Source organism: Pseudochaenichthys georgianus, chromosome 21, assembly GCF_902827115.2.
Source record: "Pseudochaenichthys georgianus chromosome 21, fPseGeo1.2, whole genome shotgun sequence".
Lineage (NCBI taxonomy): Eukaryota > Metazoa > Chordata > Actinopteri > Perciformes > Channichthyidae > Pseudochaenichthys > Pseudochaenichthys georgianus.
The window spans coordinates 32974414-32998922 of record NC_047523.1 but is presented as its reverse complement, the minus strand read 5'-3'; the positions used below and the strand labels follow the sequence as shown (position 1 = coordinate 32998922).

The following is a 24509-nucleotide window of genomic DNA, read 5'->3' as shown; positions in this document are numbered from 1 at the left end:
CCACTAAGTTGCATGCATCAGGGCAGATTGGAGTACTATTTAAGATAAATTGCTTTCATAACAATAACCGAATGCTAGTAGGCTTATTTATATACCAACCCCCTTCATATAAACGGAATTTTTATCTTATCAAATTCTCATTTTGTTTAACTTATATAGGTTCATTGTGAATTCACTTGAAAGATTTGTTTCTAACGTTCTTTGTTTTACATTATTGTGAATGGTTTTTCCCAATCAGAGGGAGAGTGGATCTGTCCCGGCACACCGTGTATCCATGGTCTGATTGATTATGCTCGAAAACAGCTTTCAACAACATTATATTTATTACAGTAAAAGGAAATAAATGGGCCCAGACTGGTGAGGTCCATCCGTGTAGCAGACGTACAAAAGGCCTGCGGTTAGACCCAGGAGAACTCTGTACTGCACAGCAATAGTTCCTCATGATAAACACAAAACACACTTCAATCATACAGCTGTCGCACACAATCGGCAACAAAGTAGAAAAAAGTATCATATTTACAACAATGAAATAATTACTTAAAATAGTTTAAATGACCTAGTATTAAAATCACATTGTTCATACACAGTACCTTCACTGTAGTGCACTGGGCTTCTGACGTGGCTCACTTTGAGGAACTACTGTCCATTTTGGCTTTTTTCAAAATGGTCCACTTCAAGTCAGAAATGGCTGGACTTCCCGTATTCATTTATTTTAATGCAAAGTCTTATGTAGAGACTCAGTCTGTGGCAGTCCAGCTGCTTTGAGACTCTTTCTACTTCTTTGGGTTCCACTGCGGCCGTCTGAGCAGAGGGTTCTGCGTGGCGTTGTCTCTGGGTTCAACTGCCCAGGATGGAGGTGGAAGTGAAGGCTCCTCTTCCTCCTCCTGATGCCCGTTCCTTAAGTTATCAGCCGAGCCGCTGTCAGTGTCCACGGGGGAGTGGAGCTGATGGCGAGGAGCGGGAATTCGGGAATCACTGGAGGAGGAGGTCTTTCTCGATGTGCCGCGCCGTTGATTTTCATCCAGCATGTCGACAGAGGGCGCCTCCGTCAGCGTGTCCAGGCGGCGCAGAGGCATCATGCCTCTGGAGGAGGGGCGCGAGGGCTGGCCAAACCGAGAGCGCCTGGAGGGGTAGGCCATCTCCGACATGGTCTCCTCATCATCTGGGATAGGAGAAAAAGTGGTAAAATGGTAATGAAATTCTGAAGTGAATTGAATTTTGCCACCACAGAATTATATGCAATTAAAAAGTTAAAAAGCGTATTAATGTAGATGGAAAAACCCTTGACGAATGAGAAATGGTCACAGAGTTGTACACCTTAAACCTCATTGACTTGCTGCTGGGTCATCCAATACACATTTTATTACATAGTTCAAACATAAATAACTTAATAAAAAATCTTGAAGTTATGTAAATATGTTGCTAAACGTTTTGGGGGGACATTGGTTCAAAATGATGCACAGGACAGATGAACTTAGGCACATATTTGATCTAAATGCTAATCTTAGCGTGCTAACCGTACAGCTGAGGCTGATGGTAATGGTGTTAGTTCTACACGTATTCAGTCATAAACTACATTATTGAAGAAATAGGAATGTTGACTTTAAGGTGGCACGAAATCAGAAGTCAGGGGATCATAAATGTTATTAAAAATCATCTTGTTGACATTCGTCTTGACCTGTTGCCATACCAAGCACAAGAAGTGTGAACTTCATATCCTGTACTTTAAATCAAGATCTGGTACAAAAATAGACACGTTCCTTTTTCTGAAAAACCTCTAAAAAACACTTTCACTCAAGATGATTATTCCCACTTTAAAAAAGGGACATTAATGGGAACACGTGAGGCTAAATTAAAAGTACTTTGAGAAGCTTACCCGTAACGCTCAGCCTCCCAGGAGGGAATTTTGAATCCAGATTTCTCCCAGCAGGAAGAGAGAAGTACTTGTGGGATTTGGGACCGTCCTGAGAAAGAAGACATGGGAATAAAACAGCAGAATGGCATGAAACAAAAAGCAGAATGAGGAATAGGATAAAGAAAATGAACCTGATGCTTAATAAGGCACACTTTTATCTGCAGCGATAAGACATACTTCACTTGTTTTAAAGCTGCTCGCTCTTCCTTATATTAAAGCTAAGAGGCTGATAACACACTGTAGTATGCAACTCCTTGAGTCAATAGCCACAGGTTTGGCTTCCTGCTTACCGGGGACTGAAAGCTGCCGGGTCTCATGCTGCGGCGGATGCTGGTGTGGCGTCTTATCAAAATCTCTCTGGCGTGGCTGTCGTTGGGCAGGGCGTGCTTGGTTGTGTATGCCACCGTCTAGTTAAGAAAATGAAAAAAAAGACATCATTTCACGGCAGATTAAGACTATCAAACTAACAGGTTCCACTGTTTTGTGTCAATCTGGAATAAATCCCCAAGAGAGCCAACAGGTGGCCGTTAAAATGCTTTCAGAGGAGACAGCATTTTTTAAAGCTCGGGTTACTCAACCAAAACTGGCTACACCCGTTTGGACTGTCAATGTCTCTGTTTGGACACTCACCTCCTCCACGCAGCGTAAACCTCACTGTCAACACAGATCTGTCAGCCCTGCAGCTATTAGTGAGACATAAGACCTATAAAACCCTCTACAGGTTGCCATTTCCTTTAGAGAAATGTTGCATGCTCTTTTCTGTTTTACTATAGGATAACTTGATGAGACGGTATAGAGGAACCAATGTATATTCTGTTCCGTTTGCATTTTCGTCCTTTAACTTAATACTTACATAATAGTAAGAAAACCACAGTTTAGACATTCTTTAGTCATTTGACTTTAGCAAAAGCATTGGCAACTAAATAAACCTAAATTAAAAAGTATTAATTATCAACGGTCAATTTTCTGAATAATATGATTTATATTATATTATTTGACTAAATCTACTTATTGATGCATTAACGTGTTTAATGTTACAGCTCGAAACTAAAACGTACTGCTCGGTAGCTTCGGGATTTCACCAAGTGATCAATACAGTTATATTACTTAAATAATACATGATACATTATATGTTAATTATATTTCTAATCATTAATATGATATTTAAAAGTATCTGCAGCTTTTAAAGTAGATGTAGTGGAGTAAAAAGTTGAATATGTGGTAGTATGAAGTAGCAGGAAATGGAAGTAGTAAAGTACAAGTGTGTAAAAAATGTACAGTCCACTCTAAAATGACACCGCCTTTAAAAGGGCCCGCTTCGTCACCAGTCAGCCAGATAAACAGCTGAGGACGTCACATGTTAAAAGTGCAAACATCACAGGCGGGAGGAGACGCAGGGTTTGTGTGAGAGACGTTACTGTGGATATGTGAAGGGTTTTTAAAAGAGCAGCTAACAAGATAATGGGACAATTGGTCGTCTCAGGATCAGAAGCACATGCTCCCTATTTGTCTCCACATCAAAGCGTCTCTGTAGGTAATGTCATGTCCCTTATGGAAAAATACTGCTGGCCAGTTTCGGGTTATGCAAAACATCAGCGGCTTTCAGTGCTTGGAGTCCAAATACCTTTGTGTTAGTACAGAAAGTCTATGTTTCAAACTGGGTGACATTTTTGTTGACCTGGTTACCGTAAGCAGCTGAAGGTTTACAACAACAGCAACATGCAAATGATCGAAGACTGGTGCTAGCGTCTTCTGTGACGGGTCACATGATCAAAATCAGCGGTTTGAATGGGAGAGGAAAGATTAAGATGTTCTCCTGCTCAAATTTGTATTCATTGATTTGGACTTTTCTCATAATTATGTTGTGAAATATTGGATTTGAAACATTGCTAAACATGTAAAGAGTTTTTAAAATGTCTCTTCTGGTGGATCTGACAATTACTCATAAACATCTTCAATGTGAGAAGGAGACCAAAGTATTCACAGAATAAATATTTAGACATGCATTGTCTTTCATAAGCTTACGACACTCCTTATAATGAAACAAGGTACAGATTTATGGAGTAAAACGAACACTATGTTATCTTCCTTCTGTATAAGAACTGGAAGAATAAAGTATAAACTAGAAATGTTCAAGTAAGGTTCAAATAGACAGGAAATGGTTCCCTAAATCATTTAGAGTTTCTTTCTACCTCTGTGATGCAACACAATAGGATAAAAGACACAGCTGTTATCCTGCATTTAATATGAAGCGGAATGTGAATACGTTTGTGTACTATGGTAATATTTGTGATGACTGTTGTTTATTTGCAGGTCCCATTATTATTATTAAGAGCCAATTTCCCCCTTCTCCTTCAGTAGGACTCGGATGAGGGTGTTGCACTTTTCCTTGTACATGTGATGTTTTGGTTGTTTTGTTTCTTTCCGTTAACTGTCAAGTGGGAACTAAGTATTATTTTTTTTACGTTTTTGTGTTTCTCTTATTTTCCTATGATACTGTTTTGATTGGCTGTGAATAAGAAAATATGAAGGACAGACCATCTATTTCTATTTATTTTTATTTTATTTAGAAAGTGGCAGGTAATATAAGATTATTTTCTTCTCCCTGCTCCTTTCCGGGTACGGTGTGTTTATAGAGACATGTTTTGCAAATAATTGTTTTACATTAAGTTGTGCATACCATGAACGGAACAAATAAAAAGGAAATATCTCTCACCCGTTGCCTGATCCTGTACATGTTCTTGGACAGGATGTCGTGCATGTTCTTCAGGTCCGGAGCCTGGAACTTCTTCTTGGGTTTACCAGAGCTTTTCTTCTCCTCACTGAAAGACAAATAAATACAATTGACTTCATCCATCCCTTTGATCTGAACAGACAATCGTCAGAGATATAAAATTAAGGTTTCATACTATATGGAGAGGATGGACGGCGCGGTGCTGATGTCCCCGGTGACGGTGTCCAGTATCTCCATGGCGTTCTGCAGCTCCAGCTTCTTGTACAGCGACACGATGCTGGACTCGGCCCGGTTGTCTCGGATCAGGATCCTCCGCAGGACCAGATTGTTGAACCTCAAGAATCTGAAGGGAGAAAAAGGGAACAATGAAGGAACTATTCCTGGGCGGCTCCATGACGTGTTTTTAATAGTGTATTGGTAACAAGCACTAGCTACTCCAACAATAACTTTAGTTTTACAAAATCTAATTATTTTTTTGTTGTAATATATTTTGTATTGACATTTGGCAGCAAACAATTATACAGTGTTTTTTCAAGACATAGTAATTGTACATCTTGAGTTTGTCTGTCCGAAATGCCTTTTTCTTTTTGTAATGAAAGACAAAATAAAAACAGTAAAAAGTACGAACATTAGGGAGTGATCAGGACTTCACAGTTAAATCATACATTTGTAAGGATAAAATCTGGCCTATGAGGTTTTACGAAATCTGTCCACTTTCTCCATCGTGACCCAAAATCTAATTATAAAAAAAACGTGTGTATCTTATATATTTTATTGCAACTTTCTTGTCACGTTTACACATTGTAGATTTGTTGTCTTTGTTTTGTGTCTATTAGAAGTGTATTGAGTATATTCTAGTTTTTGAAAGTAATATATCAGTATTCAATTTTGTTTTATTTTAAATCTGTGACAAAAATGTATCAGTAATGTAAACACTTGGTATCTTCCCCTGTAATGCTTTGTCTTTGTATAGATCCTGCAGAATTGTCATAAAATGGAGTGATTGTGTATTAAAATGCTACACAGTTAATTCAATATGAATGTAAACCACCTAAAACACCCTTAAAGTAATTTAACTACTTGCAATGTGCTGGATAAACGCCATAACTAATAGGTCACTGTCCTAATATGCACTTTGACTGCTCTGTGTGTTACCGTTATTTTATTACAAATCAAACTGAAAATCTTCATTCTTGAGGAACCTGTCTCACAAGAAGAAGCAAGGTATGTGTAAACAAAGGTTCAAGGAAGAGAAGAAACGGCTAAATAAATGGTACATTTATATTGTTCTATTTAATTGTTACGAGTATTAAGGAGGCGGCTTTGAAGATGTATATAAGTGCCATTTAAAAGTTTTAAATGAGGGTAACTATGCACCTAAACACAGAACTACTTCAATACTTTAGTGATATAATGCATTACTTTAATGAAAACCTTAAAGCTGTGAAGGTAGTAGATTAAAAAGAGAGCATTTCAGATCATTTGGAAGAAAATAATTATATTGTATAGCTGATGGAGGAAGCTGGACCTGCCACCTTTATTGTGGTTCTCCACATTCCCACACAGTCTCAGGGAGGGAACAATGGCATTGTCAAACTAAACAACAAAGGAGAGAGAGAGAGAAGGTAAACTGAAACTGCCAGCACTCCTCCAGTTTCACTGCAGATACTTCCCCTCTGAATGAATGGATATTAATCTATAAGTAAGTAAGTTAAGAATCAGTGTGAAATTGTGTAAGCTACTTGCGACAGATTTGGTCAAACCCTTGTACTTCAAAGCATTGTGCAGGATGAATAGACAGGAAGAGAGTTCTTACTTGTCTTTCCAGTAGAAGTGGCTCCACTGTCCGCAGAGGTCCTCTATTCCCGCGATGGTGTGCTCCATGATCTGAGAGCAAAGAGAGAACCATTAACATATGCTCCAACAACAAACAGTTGACCTTGTGTACAACATTCACAATGTGTGGCGTACCCTGGAGTGAATCTCTGCGTTGATGGTGTCAAGATTCCGGTTTGTTCTGCGGACATTGATGAACTCGATCAAAGGTCGAATACTGATGCCCTGCAGAGGAGAGAGAAAGATCACAGATTCAGAGGAACCCAGAAATAAAACATAAGAAGACTTTTCAAAGACTGTCGATTAATTTGACCATTCTTTCAATTAAAATCTAAAGAATATTAGAGTCTTTATTGCAGGAGTAAAAGCTCTTCTGGTTTTGTGTGGAAGTGGAAAAAACTATGAATTGATGTAAATGAGAGACCAACAACATTCTTTCATCCAAAACCTGCACCACTTACTAAATAATCAAATACGTTCTGATGTGAACTTCAAATCATTTGTGGTTTTAAGCTTAAAAGAAAATCAATCATGACAAAGCACATCAGTATTTGTCTCTATGAGTGAAAACCCTTTTTTACTAAGACAAACACTAAAATATACTGCGCCAATATAAGATAGACTTATATGTTTGATCTACAGCAGTGTTTCTCAAACTTTTTCATACCAAGGACCACTTAACCAATAAAAAAACCTCTCGCGGACCACCTGACTCCACAAATATCCAAAAACACATCGTTTTTTACAAATCGCCTGAAAATGGTACAAACAAGTGGCCACAGGTGTGATGAAGGTGTTTATCTGGGCTATATCATGCAATCAAAAGTGAAACTTAAGCTCGCTCCATTGCGGAGATATTCCCGCGAGAGTGCGGAATTCTTAAATGTATTTATTTATTTCAAATGTGAAATTTTACCAATATACTCACGGACCACTAGGGGGCGCTCACGGACCACCAGTGGTCCGCGGACCACACTTTGAGAAGCACTGATCTACAGCAAACAACTGTGTGAATAGTTCTAAGTAAAGGCACACAGATGCTCTCTCACCTGAAGGAAGACAGTGAAGAGGATGATACAGATGGTGGCCGTGACGAAGAGCGGCTTTCGGCCGATGTGATCAGGAAGAGTGAAGACCAAGGCGAAGGAAATGGCACCTCTCAGGCCACCGTAGGCCAAACCAAATTGATCCTTCATGTTGAATGGGATGGTGCGGAAGGGGTTTATGATCTGAGTCAGCACCAAGACACCTGGGGAGACAGAGGGAAGAAAAGAAGTTAGGAATAAATGCCATATCTGCTAGGTACCCAATTTGACTGTTTTGGTTCAATCGCCTCAGAACTGTTTCGAGCAGCAGCTCAATGTTTACAGCTTGTTCTGCATCCCCAAGTTTTAAACAATATTACCTACAAATCTATTAAATGCAGCTTTAAAAAGCAACTTCAAATCAGGCTGAAAACCTTTTTTGCCCTCTGGTTCACAAATCACTGCAGCAAATAAAGCAAAAGGTTTAAAGGGGACCCATCATGCAAAATGCACTTTGTGATGTCTTTTATACATAAATATGTTTCCCCGGTGCGTCGGGGAACTCACGTAGCATCAGAAAATAAAACCCTCTCTCTTTTCCTCTGTACCCAAATCTTTTAAAAACGAGTGGATACAGATTTGCTGCCGATCTGACATCAAATCGGCAGCAGACCCACAGAAAGTTGCTATCAGAAACAATGCCTGACGTGTTTTGGACGTAGTCTCGTCTTTGTTTATATTAGCAAGCCTCGCTAACACTCAGAGCTAACGTGTACTGGAGAGCACATGTGTTTAAAAAGCAGGAAATTAAAAAAGGAACTCGCCTTGTGATAAACCTGCAAGAGAAAAAGCATTTGAGCTTCATACTGTTTCAGAAATAATCCTTGATTTGGTTTAGAACAGGATGGCGTTGTATCACAGCAGAATATAACTTTAGCTCCGGTAGAATTCTGATCAGGCATTAGCTCCGCCTCCTCTTTTTTGTTTTCAAGCTAAGGACCCAAAATCCGTGTTTCTCTAACAGGGCTGCAAAAGAGGGGTTTGAGCAGTATGAGGCATGGCTACAATGGGTGATCGGTTTGGTATTTTAAGCAAAAAACTTCACAGACATGTTTTGTATAGGTGTGGCCCTACAATATATTTTTCCAATATAGCATGATAGGTCCACTTTAAGTTTGGGTTAAGTTTGTCCTTAAACTTAATTATTTGAGCATAAAGATATAGGTGCAGTTTTGGTTGACAAACAAAAGCTATGTATACATTTAGTGTTCTTCACCAAAAGTGTACTGAAGTTTTGACTAAGTAGTTCAATTGATTTTTCTGCTAAACATTTGCAAAGACAAATCTTTCTAAAATATAAAAATCTGGTAAGAAGTCTTGTTTTCCTAGCTTTTGTTGGCACATTACTGCCATCGATTTGTGTTCCCATGACACAAACTAAATGGGCACGATACTTCATAGCACCAGTTGAAACCTCCACAGGGCACGGACACAAGCTGAGACAAACAAAACACAGACCCCTCCCCTCCTTACCGAGACCTCTCCATACGAAGGCAAACAGCAGCGTGAACAGGATGTAGCCCCAGTTCCACTCGTGCTCCGTTGTAATGGTGACGACCCCGAGGAAGAAGAAGATGAGGGTCTCTGAGATTGAGCCCAACATCTTGACCACGTGTCGGATCGTCGTGCAGGAACGCTGGGAAACATTTTCCTCCACGTAGTACTTCATGGTGAGAGAACAGGTCACAATGCTGCAGAAAGACATAAACAACAGCTGTGTTGTTGATGTGTTCTTCATTTGTTGAATGCTTTAATGTGAAGAAGTGTTCTACTCACGCCATGATGGATGAGATGGCGAAGAGCTCGGCCACCAGGTAGGCCAGGTAGCTGTACATGAAGATGAAGAGCGGCTCGATTTCTTTCACTCTAGAGGTGAATCTTGTGGTGAAGGCGGCAACGAAGCCGAACAAAACGCCGAAGCCTATCCCACCCAACCCCACCACAAGGAACCGCGCCACGCCGAGGAACACATCCACCGGCTCCACCACCGGCATATCCGCCACGAAGTTGAACATGTTGTACAACACCTGAAAATACACATGTTAAAACAACCATGCACACACACTGTTTTGTATGTACAGCTTTGCATTCATGTGTACAGAAACAGCCCACACATCTCTATGTGAGGTCATGGGTGGGGTCGGGCGCAGTACTGACACATGTGCTGATAACAGTGATTTACTGAAATGTTGACTCTGCACTGTTTGCAATTTGATAATCTAATTCACAAAGAGCGCTGAATGACTCAGATAAAGGAGCATTTGCGGGGCAATCGCTTTGTGCTTCTGTTCTTAGAAAGAAGGAAACTCATTTCTTTATTTTATGGTCACGTGGCTTTTAAAACCTGCTCTCTTGCTGTATGCAACCATTAAAGTAAATGACGTGAAAGACAAAATACCAAACATAAAGCCCATGTAACATTTTATTTGAGTTGAGACAATCACTCACAGTTAAGGCATCTCATGTACAGCTTCACGTTGACTAGCAAACGGCTATGAAGAATATGGATAATTTAAAAGGTATATAAGTGATATTCCATATTATAGTATTTCTTTCAACAATACTTTCTGAATTACCCAGCCACTCATTCAGGCACATGTGTCATAAATTAGAGATAAACTAAAAGGACTGCCTTGCGGTTGAATGATTCGCTTAACAGTCAAATTCATTGATCGTCACGTCACATCACTTCATCATGTTAGACATATGCGTAAAATAAATAATTATCATAAAAATGTTTATGGACAAAAACATGTTAAGCGTGTCGCGGTGACTTTGACCTTTTAAAAAAAGATTCATTTTTGAGTCCAAGTGGACTTATGTAACACACTTTTATTTTGTCACAATGGATACCTTGTCTTTCAACTGCAAATGAAACCAACCTACATGTACAAATAAATAACCTTAAAGTGAATTCTGCTCCTGCTCTGGAACAAGGCTTTAACATATCATGGACAAGACACACCGGAGCCTATTTTAACATGTTTTCAAAGTGGATCTGTGTTTAGAGTCAGGCAGCAACAGTTCCTTGTTTTAAAATGTGTGGCGCACAGATGATACAGATGATAACCTGAAACTCTGAGTCATGGGCGGAGTGAGGGGATCCCACATTAGAATAAAAGGATCCTACTTAAAATTATGAGAGTTCTTCCCACGCTTAAATCTGTCACAACCTTAACTAATGAGTGCAGGGCTGATATGAAGTATGTCTACGTTCAGAAAACATTACATCTTGTTTGATTGATCATAATCTGCAACACAAAGCTCTCTGTGCAGAAAGGCCTGGGTAAATGTTTGTCTTCCCCGTGTGCATCAGCTACTGTGTACTAAACAAAAGGGTCGCCACGACAAAGCTAAGAGCAGGTTATTGTACGTGGGTTGGTGTGTTTGAACACAATCAGAACAGGGTGAGGGGGGACATTTGAGCATGATGCAGTTCAGTCAAGTTGCAGAGGATGTGTACACGCCTCCAAACAGCCAAAAGCAACAGTGGCCTCAGGAACTGGTTTGGCAGCATCTAAGCAAACTAGCTTCAAACGAAACACAGCGCAGGTCTGCGGACTTCTCTGACATTACTTCACTTAAATTATTCAGATATTTATCTGTTCAGCATTTTTGACAGTGACACACTTTATGTTGTCATACATGCATACTGACCTAGAAAAAGAGAAAGAAGTCATCGCACTGTATCTGAGGAAACCTGAGCTGAGCCTTTAGAGAAATTATAAGAAAAGCTCCAGACAAAAAGAAACTGGATCTACCTTTTCTTATAATACCCGTTTTGAAATCAAGGGTCCAAACTGGGTTTTAAATGGTAGGTGGGGTTACAATGGTGTCCATGATGAACTCTATGTGTGTGATTCTGCCTTGTTCCCACACTACTTTTTGCATTTAGGCTGCAGCTAAAGATTATTTTCATTATTGATTCATCTGAGAATTATCTGCTAGGTCCATGTATGTATCTAAAAATGTAAGAGATCATCTTTAAAGTCCAAAGAAAGTCTTTAAATGTCAGGTCAAAACCTAAAGATATTCAGCGTAATATGCTATAAAAAAGATTAAAGCAGGAAATCTGCAAATTTAAGAAAATGAAACCGCATTTTCTCCCATTTTTGCATGAAAAATGGCACAAAATTAAGTAAATATAAAAAAGGTGGAGAATGTATCCGTCAATAGAGCAATTATTTTATCTTTTGATATGTATGAGTCCTATTGGGAAGTGCCGTTAAGAAATTAGAAACAGTTTGTAGTGACACCCTGCTCATTAAAAGGTGTTTTCATAACAAGCCCAGAACAGGCCAACGTGCTGCAGCAAGTCTCAGCTTAGATTAAAGGGCACCACAAAGGACTTTAGGACTCTGTGCCTCGGCCCACTCACCACAGTGACAGCATCGTTGAAGAGGCATTCTCCGAACACCACGATGTAGAGCTGCTCATTCACTGAAATGTCCTCAAACACACTGAGCACGGCCACAGGGTCCACGGCCGAGATGATGGTGGCGAACAGAAGGTTCTCCTGGAGGTTGATGTCCTGCACACCAAACGCCTCGATCTGGCAAATGGCAAACAGAGACATGCCGATGCCAATGCTGTTCCACAGAGTCCCCACCACCGCAAACCACAGCACCTGCAAACAGACACGACAAATCAACAACAAGGAGAATATTTTAGGAGTGTGAGTTAGGAAAACGTGGCTGTTTTTAAACGGACCGTGCCGATGTTCTCAAAGAAAGGCCTGGTGGGCATGAAGTAGCCGGACTCCAGGACAATGGGGGGCAGCATGTAGAGGAAGAAGGCGTTGCTGGTGAGCACAGCAGGGGGCTCCTCATGGACCGAGTACATGATGCCCCCCACGATCAGACCAATGCTGATGAGAAGACACGACTCTGGCACCCAGATGGTGATCTTGTGGTACACATGGAAACCTGAAATGAAATGGGATGTCAATTAAGTTTAAAAAACAGAAAGAGGGCACTCTCCACATGAAAACATCACATATATTCCTGATAAAATGATGCCCTATATTATGTAATCAAATTCAGAATCCCTTCATTAGTCCCACAGCATTATAAGGCAACATGTACAGTGTGCAGCCAAAGTGCCATAGAAGGTAGAAAAGGCAAGCAGTAATACAAAAGAAGAAAAGCAAACATTAGTAATTAATTACAAATAAAGACAAACAAGTACACAACCATGGCAGCAATTTAAAAAAACGAAGTGACACAAATAACATATCAAAGTATTGAGACCTTGTCAAAATATGCTTTTACACAAAAGTGACTATTGCACAGTACAGTTGCAAACATGTGTTTATATTGCACATGGTCACATTTGAGCTACTCACCAATCTTTGCGAATGAAGCCAGCAGCACCCAGAGAGTGATCTCAAAGGGAATCTGTATTCTGGCGTAATCCATGGTAAACACCGGTAAATTAGCTTTTTCCGCGTCTGGGAAGGCCTGGGGGCCATTATCCGGTATCACCGGGGGCAGGATCGTGACACCGCCGGTTGGTTTTGAGGGGATTTCTCCGCTGGAGCCATGGAGAAGACTTAAACACGTGAAAATAAAGAGTAAAACTCCTGTTCGTCTGGAAATGTTTATATCCATTGTGCAACAAAAAAAACCCTCAGCCCCTAAACAGTAATCCAAATGGATGTGAATATCAACTAATCCATAAAAGGAGGAACAAGCAACTGAGGTGAGACAAATTCCTCTAAAAGTTGATATTTGTTTGTAATTTACTCCATTTTCAACAGTAAAGTCTGAATTCTCTCCTCTGCATTCTTTAAGGTTGTGAGGTCCGGGTGAGTCTCGTTCAAAACTGCAGCAGGACAACACACCTGTGGTTTACCTGCCGCGCGTCCACGAGTTCCGATACAGCAGGGCGCGGTCCCGAGCCCTGCTCTGATTGGCTGACAGCTGAAGCGGGTAATGAGGGTGGGGCAAGGTGTTTCTGCGGGACCTTCAAGGCCGACTATGAAGTTTCGGTGCACCAGTTTCCTGACCGACTCGAGTTTCCACTTTCACTTGTAACCTGACAGCACTAACAGTTTCTCTGATTTTGGTGTATTTTAGGAATTACAGCCTACAGTGCCTACACCATCACAGAGCAAATGGCACACTTATCCTATGTTGACTTAGTCGTTCAAAATGATGCCTTTACATACAGAAAGATTAATTTTATTTAAAACGTTTTCTTTTTAACTATCTTTAATTATTTTCTGACCCTCCCTTTGGCAAGAAAAACCTCACCCAATATCTCAAAATATATATTTGTGACAAACAACAACATGTTAAATACAAAATGTGCTTATTTTGGAATAAAAGGCTGATGCAGTCAAAAATAATTGAGTGTCCTTGGCATAGCTAGCCTGTGTTGCCACAGTCTTTACTGTCTTGACGTAAATGTTATTTTGCTGAACAAATACCTACACCTTATTTAAGGCAGCAATATAGGTTTTCAAAAGCTACAGTTTTCTGTTTGCTGCTGCCTTTTCATCAATTAAATTACATTTCACTTAAACACTGTAACTTTTATTTTATTTTATTTACATTTGTTCCGTTCATGGTATGCACAACTTAATGTCTAATAATTGTTTAATTGTATTTGATCTGCCTTTTTAAACTGATTTGTATTTATTTTATGTTTTCTCTTTTGCAATGGAGTATGGCCCGCAAATGAAATGTGCTTGTCTTATATTGTACTTCTTAAATATATATAAAAGTATATGACACAGTAGTATTCAAGTGTTAATAAGCCACCTCTTCAAATACATTCAGTACATTCAAGTGGGAAACATTTTCTAGTTGATAAAAAAACAAAACAACTTATTTACATAATGAGCTTCAAATATACCCTTCCTATTTCTCCATAGAATAAGCAATCTGAGGTTTCTGTTTTAAGGAATGAGCTGAACTTTTTGTAACACAATAAATGAAACTCTATGGAGAGCTGTGATGTAGGCATTTTCAAGGATCAAGCATAATTTACCTACATTTGATTGTTTTTGCTAACTTATAACTGAACTTATGAGGCAATATACCTCACCTCTAGCGAGTGGCCCAGACCTTCGTATATGTTTCTGTATGTGGCCCTTGGTGAAAAAGGTATGGACACCACTGGCCTAAAATGTGGTACATAAAAAAAGAAGAGTCTAACAAGTAACATGTAACATAAATGAATCTGCTTTCCTCTCAGTGTCTCCCTGCAGACAGACAGCGCCCCCCAGTGGAGGGTGGGGGATCTGCGGAGGTTTTGCGCCTGGATGTGTCAGAGGGAGTCAGGGCGAGCCCCGACTGCAGACATCGTGGAGCAGCGACCAGGATGCGCATCAATATGACAAGAAACCTTCGCATTTCTCCAAACGGTTTGATATATTTATATTTATGTGTGTTTCTCATTTGTCATGTCATAATTTCTCGGTTTATCGAGGGCGTTTGTCACACAAAGACAGAACAGCAGTTCGCAGCAGGAGCAGAATAAGACATGTTTACAGCCATTGCATGATAGAAAAATGTCGATGTATCTGTCTTTACTCTTACATATGGCGTGTTATTATTGCGTGAATTAAAGGTATCCAGCAGCAGCATCACTGACCATCAGCAGATATCATGACGCAATAGTTGTTATTGTGCGGCTGTCAGTGAATACAAAATCATCCTCTATACTATAATGGCAATATTAGTATCCGGTGCTTCCATAAATAGATTTTCTGCATCTTTGGCCTCTTGTGTGTTTATTTCCACGCAGGCAGGCTGGTAAACACACAGGCTGACATCCTGTTTCACGCAGGGTTACAGAAGGCCAGTACAGAGTTGACGTGGGATTATAGAGCATAATGTTAACATGTATGTTGGTGGTTACACACAGTACATTTTACACCGGATGTGTTGCTCATGAAACAGTACGTGTCACGCCATTGCTGACCTCCCAGATGTTTTCCACAGAGAGGAAGGATTAGATTTGATATGTTGAATCATTGTTTTTATATTATATCATAACAGAGAGGGAACACAATGACACTTTCTGAGGCTCACCCCTAACTGTCCCCTCGGTTTCTGTCTGTGTGCTGAAGCTTTTTGAGGGATACATTTGAGGTTTCTTAACTCTGTGTTTCTCTTGATACTGATCTACCTATGGGATGTGTGAACATGTAGCACCTTGCCAAGTTCATTAATTATGATCAGCAAAGACTGAAACATGTATTAGTCGATATACAGACAAATACTCCCAATAAATCTCATGAAACAATGTCAAAAAAGGCTACTTTTATCCTCTAAAATATGATGATTTCCTGCTGTTCTCTTTTCCATATCATAATACAAGACCTCATTTTGGAATTTGAGGAATTGGGGTTGACATTTTTCAAAATGTTCTGACAGTTTAAAGACTAATCAATCAATCAGTCAATCAATTAATGACTTCGCCAAAAACGTATTAGTAGGTACATCTATAATTAAATAATAGTGTTTTATATTGTGCGTGTGTCTGTGTGCGTGCGTGCGTGCGTGCGTGCGTGCGTGCGTGTGTGTGTGTGTGTGTGTGTGTGTGTGTGTGTGTGTGTGTGTGTGTGTGTGTGTGTGTGTGTGTGTGTGTGTGTGTGTGTGTGTGTGTGTGTGCATGTGTGTGTGTGTGTGCGTGTGTGTGTTGATACATGTTCTCCTCTCGGGAGTAAATGCATTTGCATATTCGCCTCCCCTTTGATAAATCTGATCACAAAGCAATTTATAGATGTGAGGATGGAGGCAGCCGCCCATGTGTCCATGGTAACGCCACACATTTTTTACATCAAGCAGCCGGTTGTAGATCAGACTCCCGGGAGGGCAGAGCGGCGCTGCTCGGCTGGGACTGAAACAGGATCAATAGAGGGAAACTGAGAGGGACGTCGGGTCACAGGACAGGGAGGAGGCTGGAGCACAAAAAGACAAATTGTGAGGGATGATGACGGGGCAGAAAAAGAGGGACATTCAGGAGAGATCTCAATATTGTATGGTTTTATTGTCACAATAACTAGCATGGTTGTTGGCAATGAAAATCTGAAGTCCCATGCTCATCGGTATAGGTGTCATTTACACTGAGGGCGCTGGGACATCACCACTACTATTTGAATGTCTGATGTTGTCCCCAAGCGTCAATCAATCAATCAATCAATCAATCAATCAATCAATCAAACGTTATTAATTCCAGGAGGAAATTGGGTTTTTTGACAGTATATTAGAATAACAATTGATAAATATTTATTTAAATATAAGTTGAAGTCAAAATGTGCAATAAAAGTCCTTGTAGCCACTCGGCACAGGCACAGCGTCCTCTACAGAATAGGGACACTTTATAAACTCAGAGAGGAGGCAGCTGAGGAAGAGGAGGATGAGGAAGAGGAGGATGAGGAAGAGGCTCTGTGGTGCCTCCAGCAGCTCCACTAACTGGGTCACTTTGTTTTGTCTCCCAGCAGACTGACGAGAAACACCTGAATATTCTCTGTCCTCTGTACTCGCCGCATGTTTACCATCTTATCGTATTCTTACCTTAAAGCAGGAAGACAGTAATACTCAGTCTCAAACGATGACCTGTTCGGCCTTTTTGAGGTCAGAGGTCATCTGTAGAACAGCAGCTGTGGCACTTCATCATTTGGGATTCTTGCTGTTCGGCCTGCCATCTCTCAGACTATGTTTTTCTCTTGCTGAACGACTTATTATCAAGAACATTTTGAGCTAAATACAAGACTTAAAGTGTTGCTATAGCATGAGTCTTGTGGAGGAACTACGTTTTACTGATCTCTCAATTTACTAAACTAATGTCAAGTCAACTAAAACTTTCTCTATTCCAGGTCAGCACTATTTGCTGTTTAATGCATTTAATGCAGAAATCTAACAACACTGCATCTCACAGCTATCCGTCAAGAAGAGCTGAATCATTAGTAATCAAATCCTTTTTTTTTCAAGCAGCAAATCTAAAGCAATTATGTGGTTCCCTCTTTTCAAAGTGAACATGTGCTGCTCTTCATTTTATAACGTTATCATTTATGTTTGTTTTGGACATCTGGCAGTTTTTAAGCATCAAGACACCGCAAGGGCATTTCTCATGAGCAAATAATTTCCTCAGATTCTATTTTTAAAGATAATAATCCTTAGTTGTCGAGGTGAAATAAGCAGACACTATATCTTTCAATCAACAGCAGATATTATGAGTTAGTTATCATTTAAATGTGAATTCTGCTTCTCTTCACTTCTTATATCATAAGAAATGTAATATGTGTTAGATATACAAGCAGCACTTTAAAGATATTGCATTTCTAGCAAATTGTGACATGATTTTTCACAACTTTCTGGCATTTGTTAAACCAACCTATAAATCGACCGATCAAAACAATCATCATTATCCCATGAAATGGTCTTTAAATGTTTTGTTTTGCTCAACCAACAGTTCAAAACCCAAAGACATGTCCAACACATTTGAGAAGCTCGATCGATAGCAGGTTTTCCTTTGTAGCTTTACCCAGTCACCCTCATTGTTCAGATTCCCAATAACGCGACATATTGTTTCGGTCCCAGGCGTTTTCTCTCCTCGGAGCAGACGACGTGTCGCTGATTGTCAGACAGATGTGGGGATGTTGATCCGTGTCTCCCTGTGGTTCTCCATTAGATATACTGTGGGTTTCCTAGAGAGCCTCCCACAGACCCCCGGGCAGCGGAGATTACAGCGCTTTAAAAGACAGCTCCCATTGACAACCTACACAGCCTAATGAGGCAGAGCATCCACGCTGTCATTTTCATTTCTTCACAGGAAGGTGCCAAAACAGAGAGTAAACTGACAAAGAGCATCACACTCACACTCTGGATGTAGTGTGTGTGACTGTAGATGCTGCGTTGTGTGTGACGTCAAAACACATTCACGTGTAAAAATAGACCGCCGGTGCTGGAGTCCTTACACATGAATGCACCGCGGTTCACACACACACTTGTTCTCCTTTTGTCAAATAAAAAGACCGACAATTGCTCGCTGTACCAGATGTGCCATTTATCTACCAGCTCTGAAAAGGAGAGGCACATATTCCAGTTTACTACTCTCGTTAATTGTTAAGGAAAATGTTAACTGAATCTGACATGCCACAGGAAATGTAAATATTCCCTCAATTTGAAGCAAGCTTAGGTTAGACATCTTGCTTTGTCCTTTTCCTTTCCTCTTAACCTTTTACCTGTTCTTTCTGCTTTCTATTTCTTCCTCTGTGTCTCCTTGTGCGGTTCATATTAGTGCGTAGTTGTGCTTTGCAATAGGAGGTAAATCAATATACGGCCAGCTTGACTGACTTGTTGCTGATTCTTCTCGCTCTTACACCACCATGTGCCACACTTGGCACCGCCTCAGCTCCTCTTCTCTCACTGTTGCACACTCAGGTGCAGTGTTATCTTCCCTTTAACACCACGAGCAGCCACTTACGCTGTGGCTTTTGCATTATAGTACAACATGAGTGGCGGATAAAACAAATGAGTGTCTTGGATTCAGCGAGTAACACCACACGCAATGCAAGTGTGTGAGGTTAAGGAGGACATGTTTTGTTCATGTTCAGGTTCATATCAGTAGTGTCTCTCCTGGGACTTGTCTCCATGCTCTAATGTTCAAAAAGCTCTTTTTGTTCTCATACTGCCTGTGCTGCAGCACCTCTTTTCACCCTCTGTCTGAAACCAGAGCCCAGTCTGCTCTGATTGGTTAGCTGGCCGGCTCTGTTGTGAGTGGTCAACGGCTTAGAGATGTCCCGCCCCTTAGCCTATGACGTACAATGTGTTGGAGTGCTAACCAACAGAAGCGTGAATCCTACATAACGATGAGAAACTGCAGATCGATGAAGATAAGGTCTTATATTTATATCCTATAGGATGATTACACGAGTCCATCACAAGTTATCTTGAAAGATGGTGTCCTTTATGTGACACAGTAAGACCAAGGGCGCTAGAGAAAGTTGATTCTCAGAAGGTGAATCTATTTCAGTTTAATTAATGACTTCCTAATATCTTTTCACAGAAGGAAGCAAGTGTTCAGTTTTTCCTATCGAACACTTTTATTGTATCCTTCATTGCTGCGTGAGGTGCTTTCATTTAGAGTTTTGGCTCTTCTTCGACACCGAGGACTTCATATTCAAAATGTTACCACACAGGAACAAGGCAATAACATACTGAATTATAACTTCATATAAACACAAAGGACCACAGATGCTACTGGGGAAATAACTAATGGTTCTTGGTGTCTTTGCGTGACAAGGTTATCCGTCATATCTGGAGTAAATTGGACTAATTTGTGAAAAACATTTACCTCAACAGTCTTTGCATGTGTGCAAGAAATGAGGAAAAGTATAAATAGCATGGAGAGATGAGATGTGCTGCAGCTCCGTGTTCGTTCCAGCTGTGTGAAATGTCACACTTTTCCCCACCAATTAGTTTTCCGCTGCTTATATTAGCACATTATCAGAAGGAAAGATAAGTGGAAGCAGAAACTCCTCGACTCTCAAACACTTTCATCAAAGAATAGACAGAAAGACAGACTTATATTAGTTACTCATTGGTCTAACGGCCAGTGGTGGAAAGTACAAAGTATTAGTTAATCTGGTACTTGTACCTAACTTGACTGTTTCCATTTTGACTGTGTACTTCTACTTCACTACATATCAAAGGGAAATACTCTTTGTGTATGTCTACATGTATGTGACAGTTACTTTACAGCAGTGGCGGCGCCAGAGATTTTCTTTTGGGGGTGCTGTGGGGTAGCTTGATGTTTCGAGGTGCTCAAACATTTAGGGTTTCCCATTAATGTCCCGGGTTACAGTGCAACACTCCCCACACGCACACACACAGTGTACCCGCGACTGTTACAATGAAGGCTCGATAATCAGCTCACGGCATATAGGTGTAAGCAGAGGTAAAAAGAAATCTAAGTGGGTGGTGGACCTATCCTCCTCTAGGGGGGTCCGGGGACATGCTCCCTCGGGAAGATTTTTTTAAATATTGAAATTAAAAGCATCAATCTGGTGCACTTTGAGGGCAAAATGAAGAGATCTATGGATACATCTCTCAACACCCAGATGAAACACAATTGTAAACAGATTTACTATTTCTTTATGGATATTTGACAAATCACCCTTTTAAACTGTATTCTTGTTTTACTGTCATATAGTATTTCATACCTGTTTTTCATTTATGCTCTTATTTTTTTATACCTATCGTGACCAAACCCTTTTGAGACCCAGGCACTGAGATAACTTAGACTAAAGTTAACTATCGAAACACTGAGAGAGTCCTTTACTTCACCTGAGCTGAGGTTATCTGAGACTATTAGTCTGACAGGAGAGAGTTCTCCCTCCACCTTGTTGAAAAAAGCTCTTTATATCCGTTAGCGTAGCTAGCACCAGATGCTAACCACAACGATCTCCGGTACCAGTGTGCGCTCTCTCTCCCTCGCTCGCGCACACAAAATGGCTTGTGCCACACACACACAGAGCAGAGCTTGAATGAAACACAGAGACCCAGAAGTAGGCTGCTTGTACTGTACTGTAGCACATTATTTTCGAATCAATCCTTTTCCAAATTATGAATTTCACACATAAAAAAAAAGACACATCCATTTCTTGGGGGAGCTTAGGGGTGCTATGGCACAGCCACTGCTTTACAGTTTAAGGTTTTTTAACACAATTAAAAAACACACGAGAGTTTGTTTGTAATAAATATACCCGGTGATACATATTACATATTATGATCAATTAGCTGATTAAATATGTAGTTCATTGAGAGAATTTGGATTGTTTCAAGCTTCTCAAATGTGAGGATTTTCTGCTTCGAGTACTTTTATTTCGAATACTTTAGGAACATTTTCCTGATTACAATTGCATATGTCTTTTTATTACTTTTACTTTGGTTATTGGTCTGAATACTTCTTCCAGGACTGCTAATTGTATATTAAAGACTGAAACGTGATGCTGGGCCAATATGCAGCAAGTAGCAACCAATGTCTTATTTCAAGCAGTTTTCTTGTTCTGTCTAATTCTTTTTTTAGCCCAGCTGCCATCAGTATGTGAAGACTTAAGGATCAGTATTCTGTCATTCTATGTGCACAGCAGATTATAACTTTGTGGTTTTCTTCTGTCCTTCTTTCAGGTTTATCACAGACAAACGTGTGACCTCTCAGATCAACACACAGGGGAAGCAAACGAGCACAGATCTCAGACGGAGTTTTGATTTTAAATCTCCTCGACATTGTTCTGCTCTTCACTCCATTTTTTTTTTCAACCTTCTCATCCCCTTGGTGACCCCTCCATGTCGGGGAAGGAGCGCAGCCCCCGCCACCGGCCCTGGTCGGTGTACCGGGCTAACACGTTCGATCTGTCGGCTGAGATGATGGGGCTGGCTCTCTCAGGTAACTAAGTAACTGCTACCATGGTAACCTGTTTCCTTGGTTGCTGATGGGAAACTGTTAACACAGCGCTCCTGTTTCCTCTCCTGCAGGCAGCAGCCAGGATCCAGACGAGCCGGTGCTGGAGTTCAGTGTGGGTGAGTTCAGGAGAAGACTATTACTACTATGCATGCTATATGTGGATCAGACTGTGTGTCATTTTCTTAAAGGTCACCTATTATGCAAAATCCACTTGTTCATGTCTTCTATACATCAACATGTGTCCCCTCTGCGTAAAGAGACTCTGAACGTTTCAGGAAAAAGATTCTCTCTCTTTTTGTCCTGATGCATTTATATAAAAACCTGTCTGAAAATGAGCTGATCAGATTTTGGCCACTTTATGATGTCATAACGATTTTTTGGCTTGTGTAACCATTAGCCAATCACCAACCAAGGTAACCCCCCCCCCCCCCCCCACCCCACCATATCACCTGAATCTCTTCTGTTTAACCAAATCTCTCTCAGAGGGGCGTGGGGAGGGGCTCCTTATTTTCATCTAAAGTAACAGACAGAGAATCAGCACTTTGGAAACAGGGCTGAAACAGAGGGGATTATGGGTAATGCTGCAATGATCTGTTTGGTATTTCGAGCCAAACACTTCAGAGACATGTTTTGTGTATATCTGAGACCTGTAATATATTGATGAAAAACAGTATAATAGGGGACCTTTAAAACCTTTTACACCTAAAGGCCTCATGAGTGTAAGATAGTTGGACATTACTGTAACAAATCTCCTGATAAAACCAACCATGTGTTCATCCTCATGTCCCTGACTGCACAGGGAAGCAATGCCTCTGATTCCACAGTGCGATACAGCTGATCACTCTCCATTGTTAACAGGCTCACTAACGAGCCACACTGTTAGCTGTTGGATGATACCAATATGATATTATGATGAACATGGGCACTCAATCCCACATCTGCACTTAAATGTATTAAGTCCACAGCTAAGAATAGTCCAGAACAAATGTAGTCTTTACTTCTGTTGAGTGATGTTTGCTAAACCAGCTGTATAAGGAAATGACTGAGCGTTGTCTATTTCTTTTAGGACCTGTTTTCAGATCAGTATGTAACAGAAACTGGACTGCATGTCACAGAGAAACTGTAGAGATAGACTAATGCTTTGTTGTTTTGTTGACAATAAGAAAGTAAGGAATTTAGTTAGGTACTTTATGCTTTGAAGCTGCAATATGTGTGACATTCTGAAAGTGACCAGTTTAAAGAAATATATCACCAACATTGATGATTACTGTGTTGGTTTAATAGTCTGATGTCACAGTTGTATTCTGCCTTTTCAGACGCAGCACGATAATGTTAGTGAAAGCCTTTTAAAAATCACTGCACACTACCTGCTCAGCTACTGTCTTCCCTCACACGTTAATGGAGAGCTAAAGGGTTCATATTGGACTAAGAACTCACAGGAAAAAAACAAAACACATGAATCATTATGTTGCTCCATGTCTGTTAATATGCATGTTCACTTTATTAACAACATAAAGGGAATATATATCAAAGTTTAAAGATCTTTCATCCGCCACTTATTTTGAATGAAGGTTGATGTGTCTTTTTCTACTACATCATATGTGTGGAAAGACTTGTTTCATCGCTTGAGAGCATGACAGTATACAACCGCAGCTCATCAAGTGATCAACTTAAAGCGACTGCGTTACATTCTACTCAAGGCAGAGGATTAGTGAGCGTACCACCATTACACCCCCCTGTGTGTAATCTTTCTCTCTCTCTCTCTGTGTGTGTGTGTGTGTGTGTGTGTGTGTGTGTGTGTGTGTGTGTGTGTGTGTGTGTGTGTGTGTGTGTGTGTGTGTGTGTGTGTGTGTGTGTGTGTGTGGTGTGTGTGTGTGTGTGTGTGTGTGTGTGTGTGTGTGTGTGTGTGTGTGTGTGTGTGTGTGTGTGTGTGTGTGTGTGTGTGTGTGTGTGTGTGTGTGTGTGTGTGTGTGTGTGTGTGTGTGTGTGTGTGTGTGTGTGTGTGTGTGTGTGCAGCCTGCAGCGAGCTGGTCACTCCCTCTCTGGACAGGAAGCCCACCAGCTTCGTGGCCGTCAGCTGCACCACGCCGCCTCAGGCCTTCTGGACCAAACACGCCCAGACTGAAATCATAGAGGTACACCGCTGTTAGATTCCACTGCTCCCTAAAAACTCTTTAAACCTAGACCTGGGAAAATATATCATTATCGCAATATTAGAGTGGATATCGTCTTACATTTTGGGTGTGATGTATTTGACTGGTTTTAAAAGTTGTGTTACAGAAAGTACATGGACAAAAAAAGTATTTTCTGAATTTACTAGAATTTTCTAGCTATTGAATGATTTGCCTTTCCTGATTGTATCAATTACTCCTTATTTCTGAGGATTGTTTATTAAAAAATTATTGGTTGTTTTTGGAAGCATCAAATGTTAAAGGTGGGGTAGGTAAGTTTCAGAAACCGGCTCGAGATACACTTTTTGTTATATTCCATGGAATGCTCTTAACATCCCGATAGCAAT

At 40.5% G+C, this 24509-nt stretch overlaps 2 protein-coding genes across 2 annotated transcripts in view; one reads left to right on the top strand and one right to left on the bottom strand.

The window, feature by feature from the left end:
- Window positions 1-304: 304 nt before the first annotated feature.
- slc9a2 (solute carrier family 9 member 2) lies at window positions 305-13383 on the bottom strand. The gene is made up of 13 exons (XM_034110201.2): window positions 12915-13383; window positions 12281-12495; window positions 11949-12197; window positions 9347-9597; window positions 9044-9261; window positions 7535-7734; window positions 6621-6710; window positions 6466-6536; window positions 4825-4992; window positions 4632-4737; window positions 2206-2322; window positions 1877-1964; window positions 305-1162 (listed from the first exon to the last, which is right to left on the bottom strand). Exons 1-13 carry the CDS (start codon window positions 13177-13179, stop codon window positions 774-776), a joined length of 2427 nt encoding a protein of 808 aa, XP_033966092.1. The 5' UTR covers window positions 13180-13383; the 3' UTR covers window positions 305-773.
- A 1472-nt stretch (window positions 13384-14855) lies between these two features.
- inpp4aa (inositol polyphosphate-4-phosphatase type I Aa) overlaps window positions 14856-24509 on the top strand; it is a 22303-nt gene continuing 12649 nt past the window's right edge. The window contains exons 1-4 of the mRNA XM_034109281.1: window positions 14856-14939; window positions 21715-21973; window positions 22063-22107; window positions 24008-24126. Of these exons, the coding sequence (XP_033965172.1) occupies window positions 21874-21973; window positions 22063-22107; window positions 24008-24126 (264 nt within the window). The 5' untranslated portion in view covers window positions 14856-14939; window positions 21715-21873. The remainder of the gene's footprint in view (window positions 14940-21714; window positions 21974-22062; window positions 22108-24007; window positions 24127-24509) is intronic.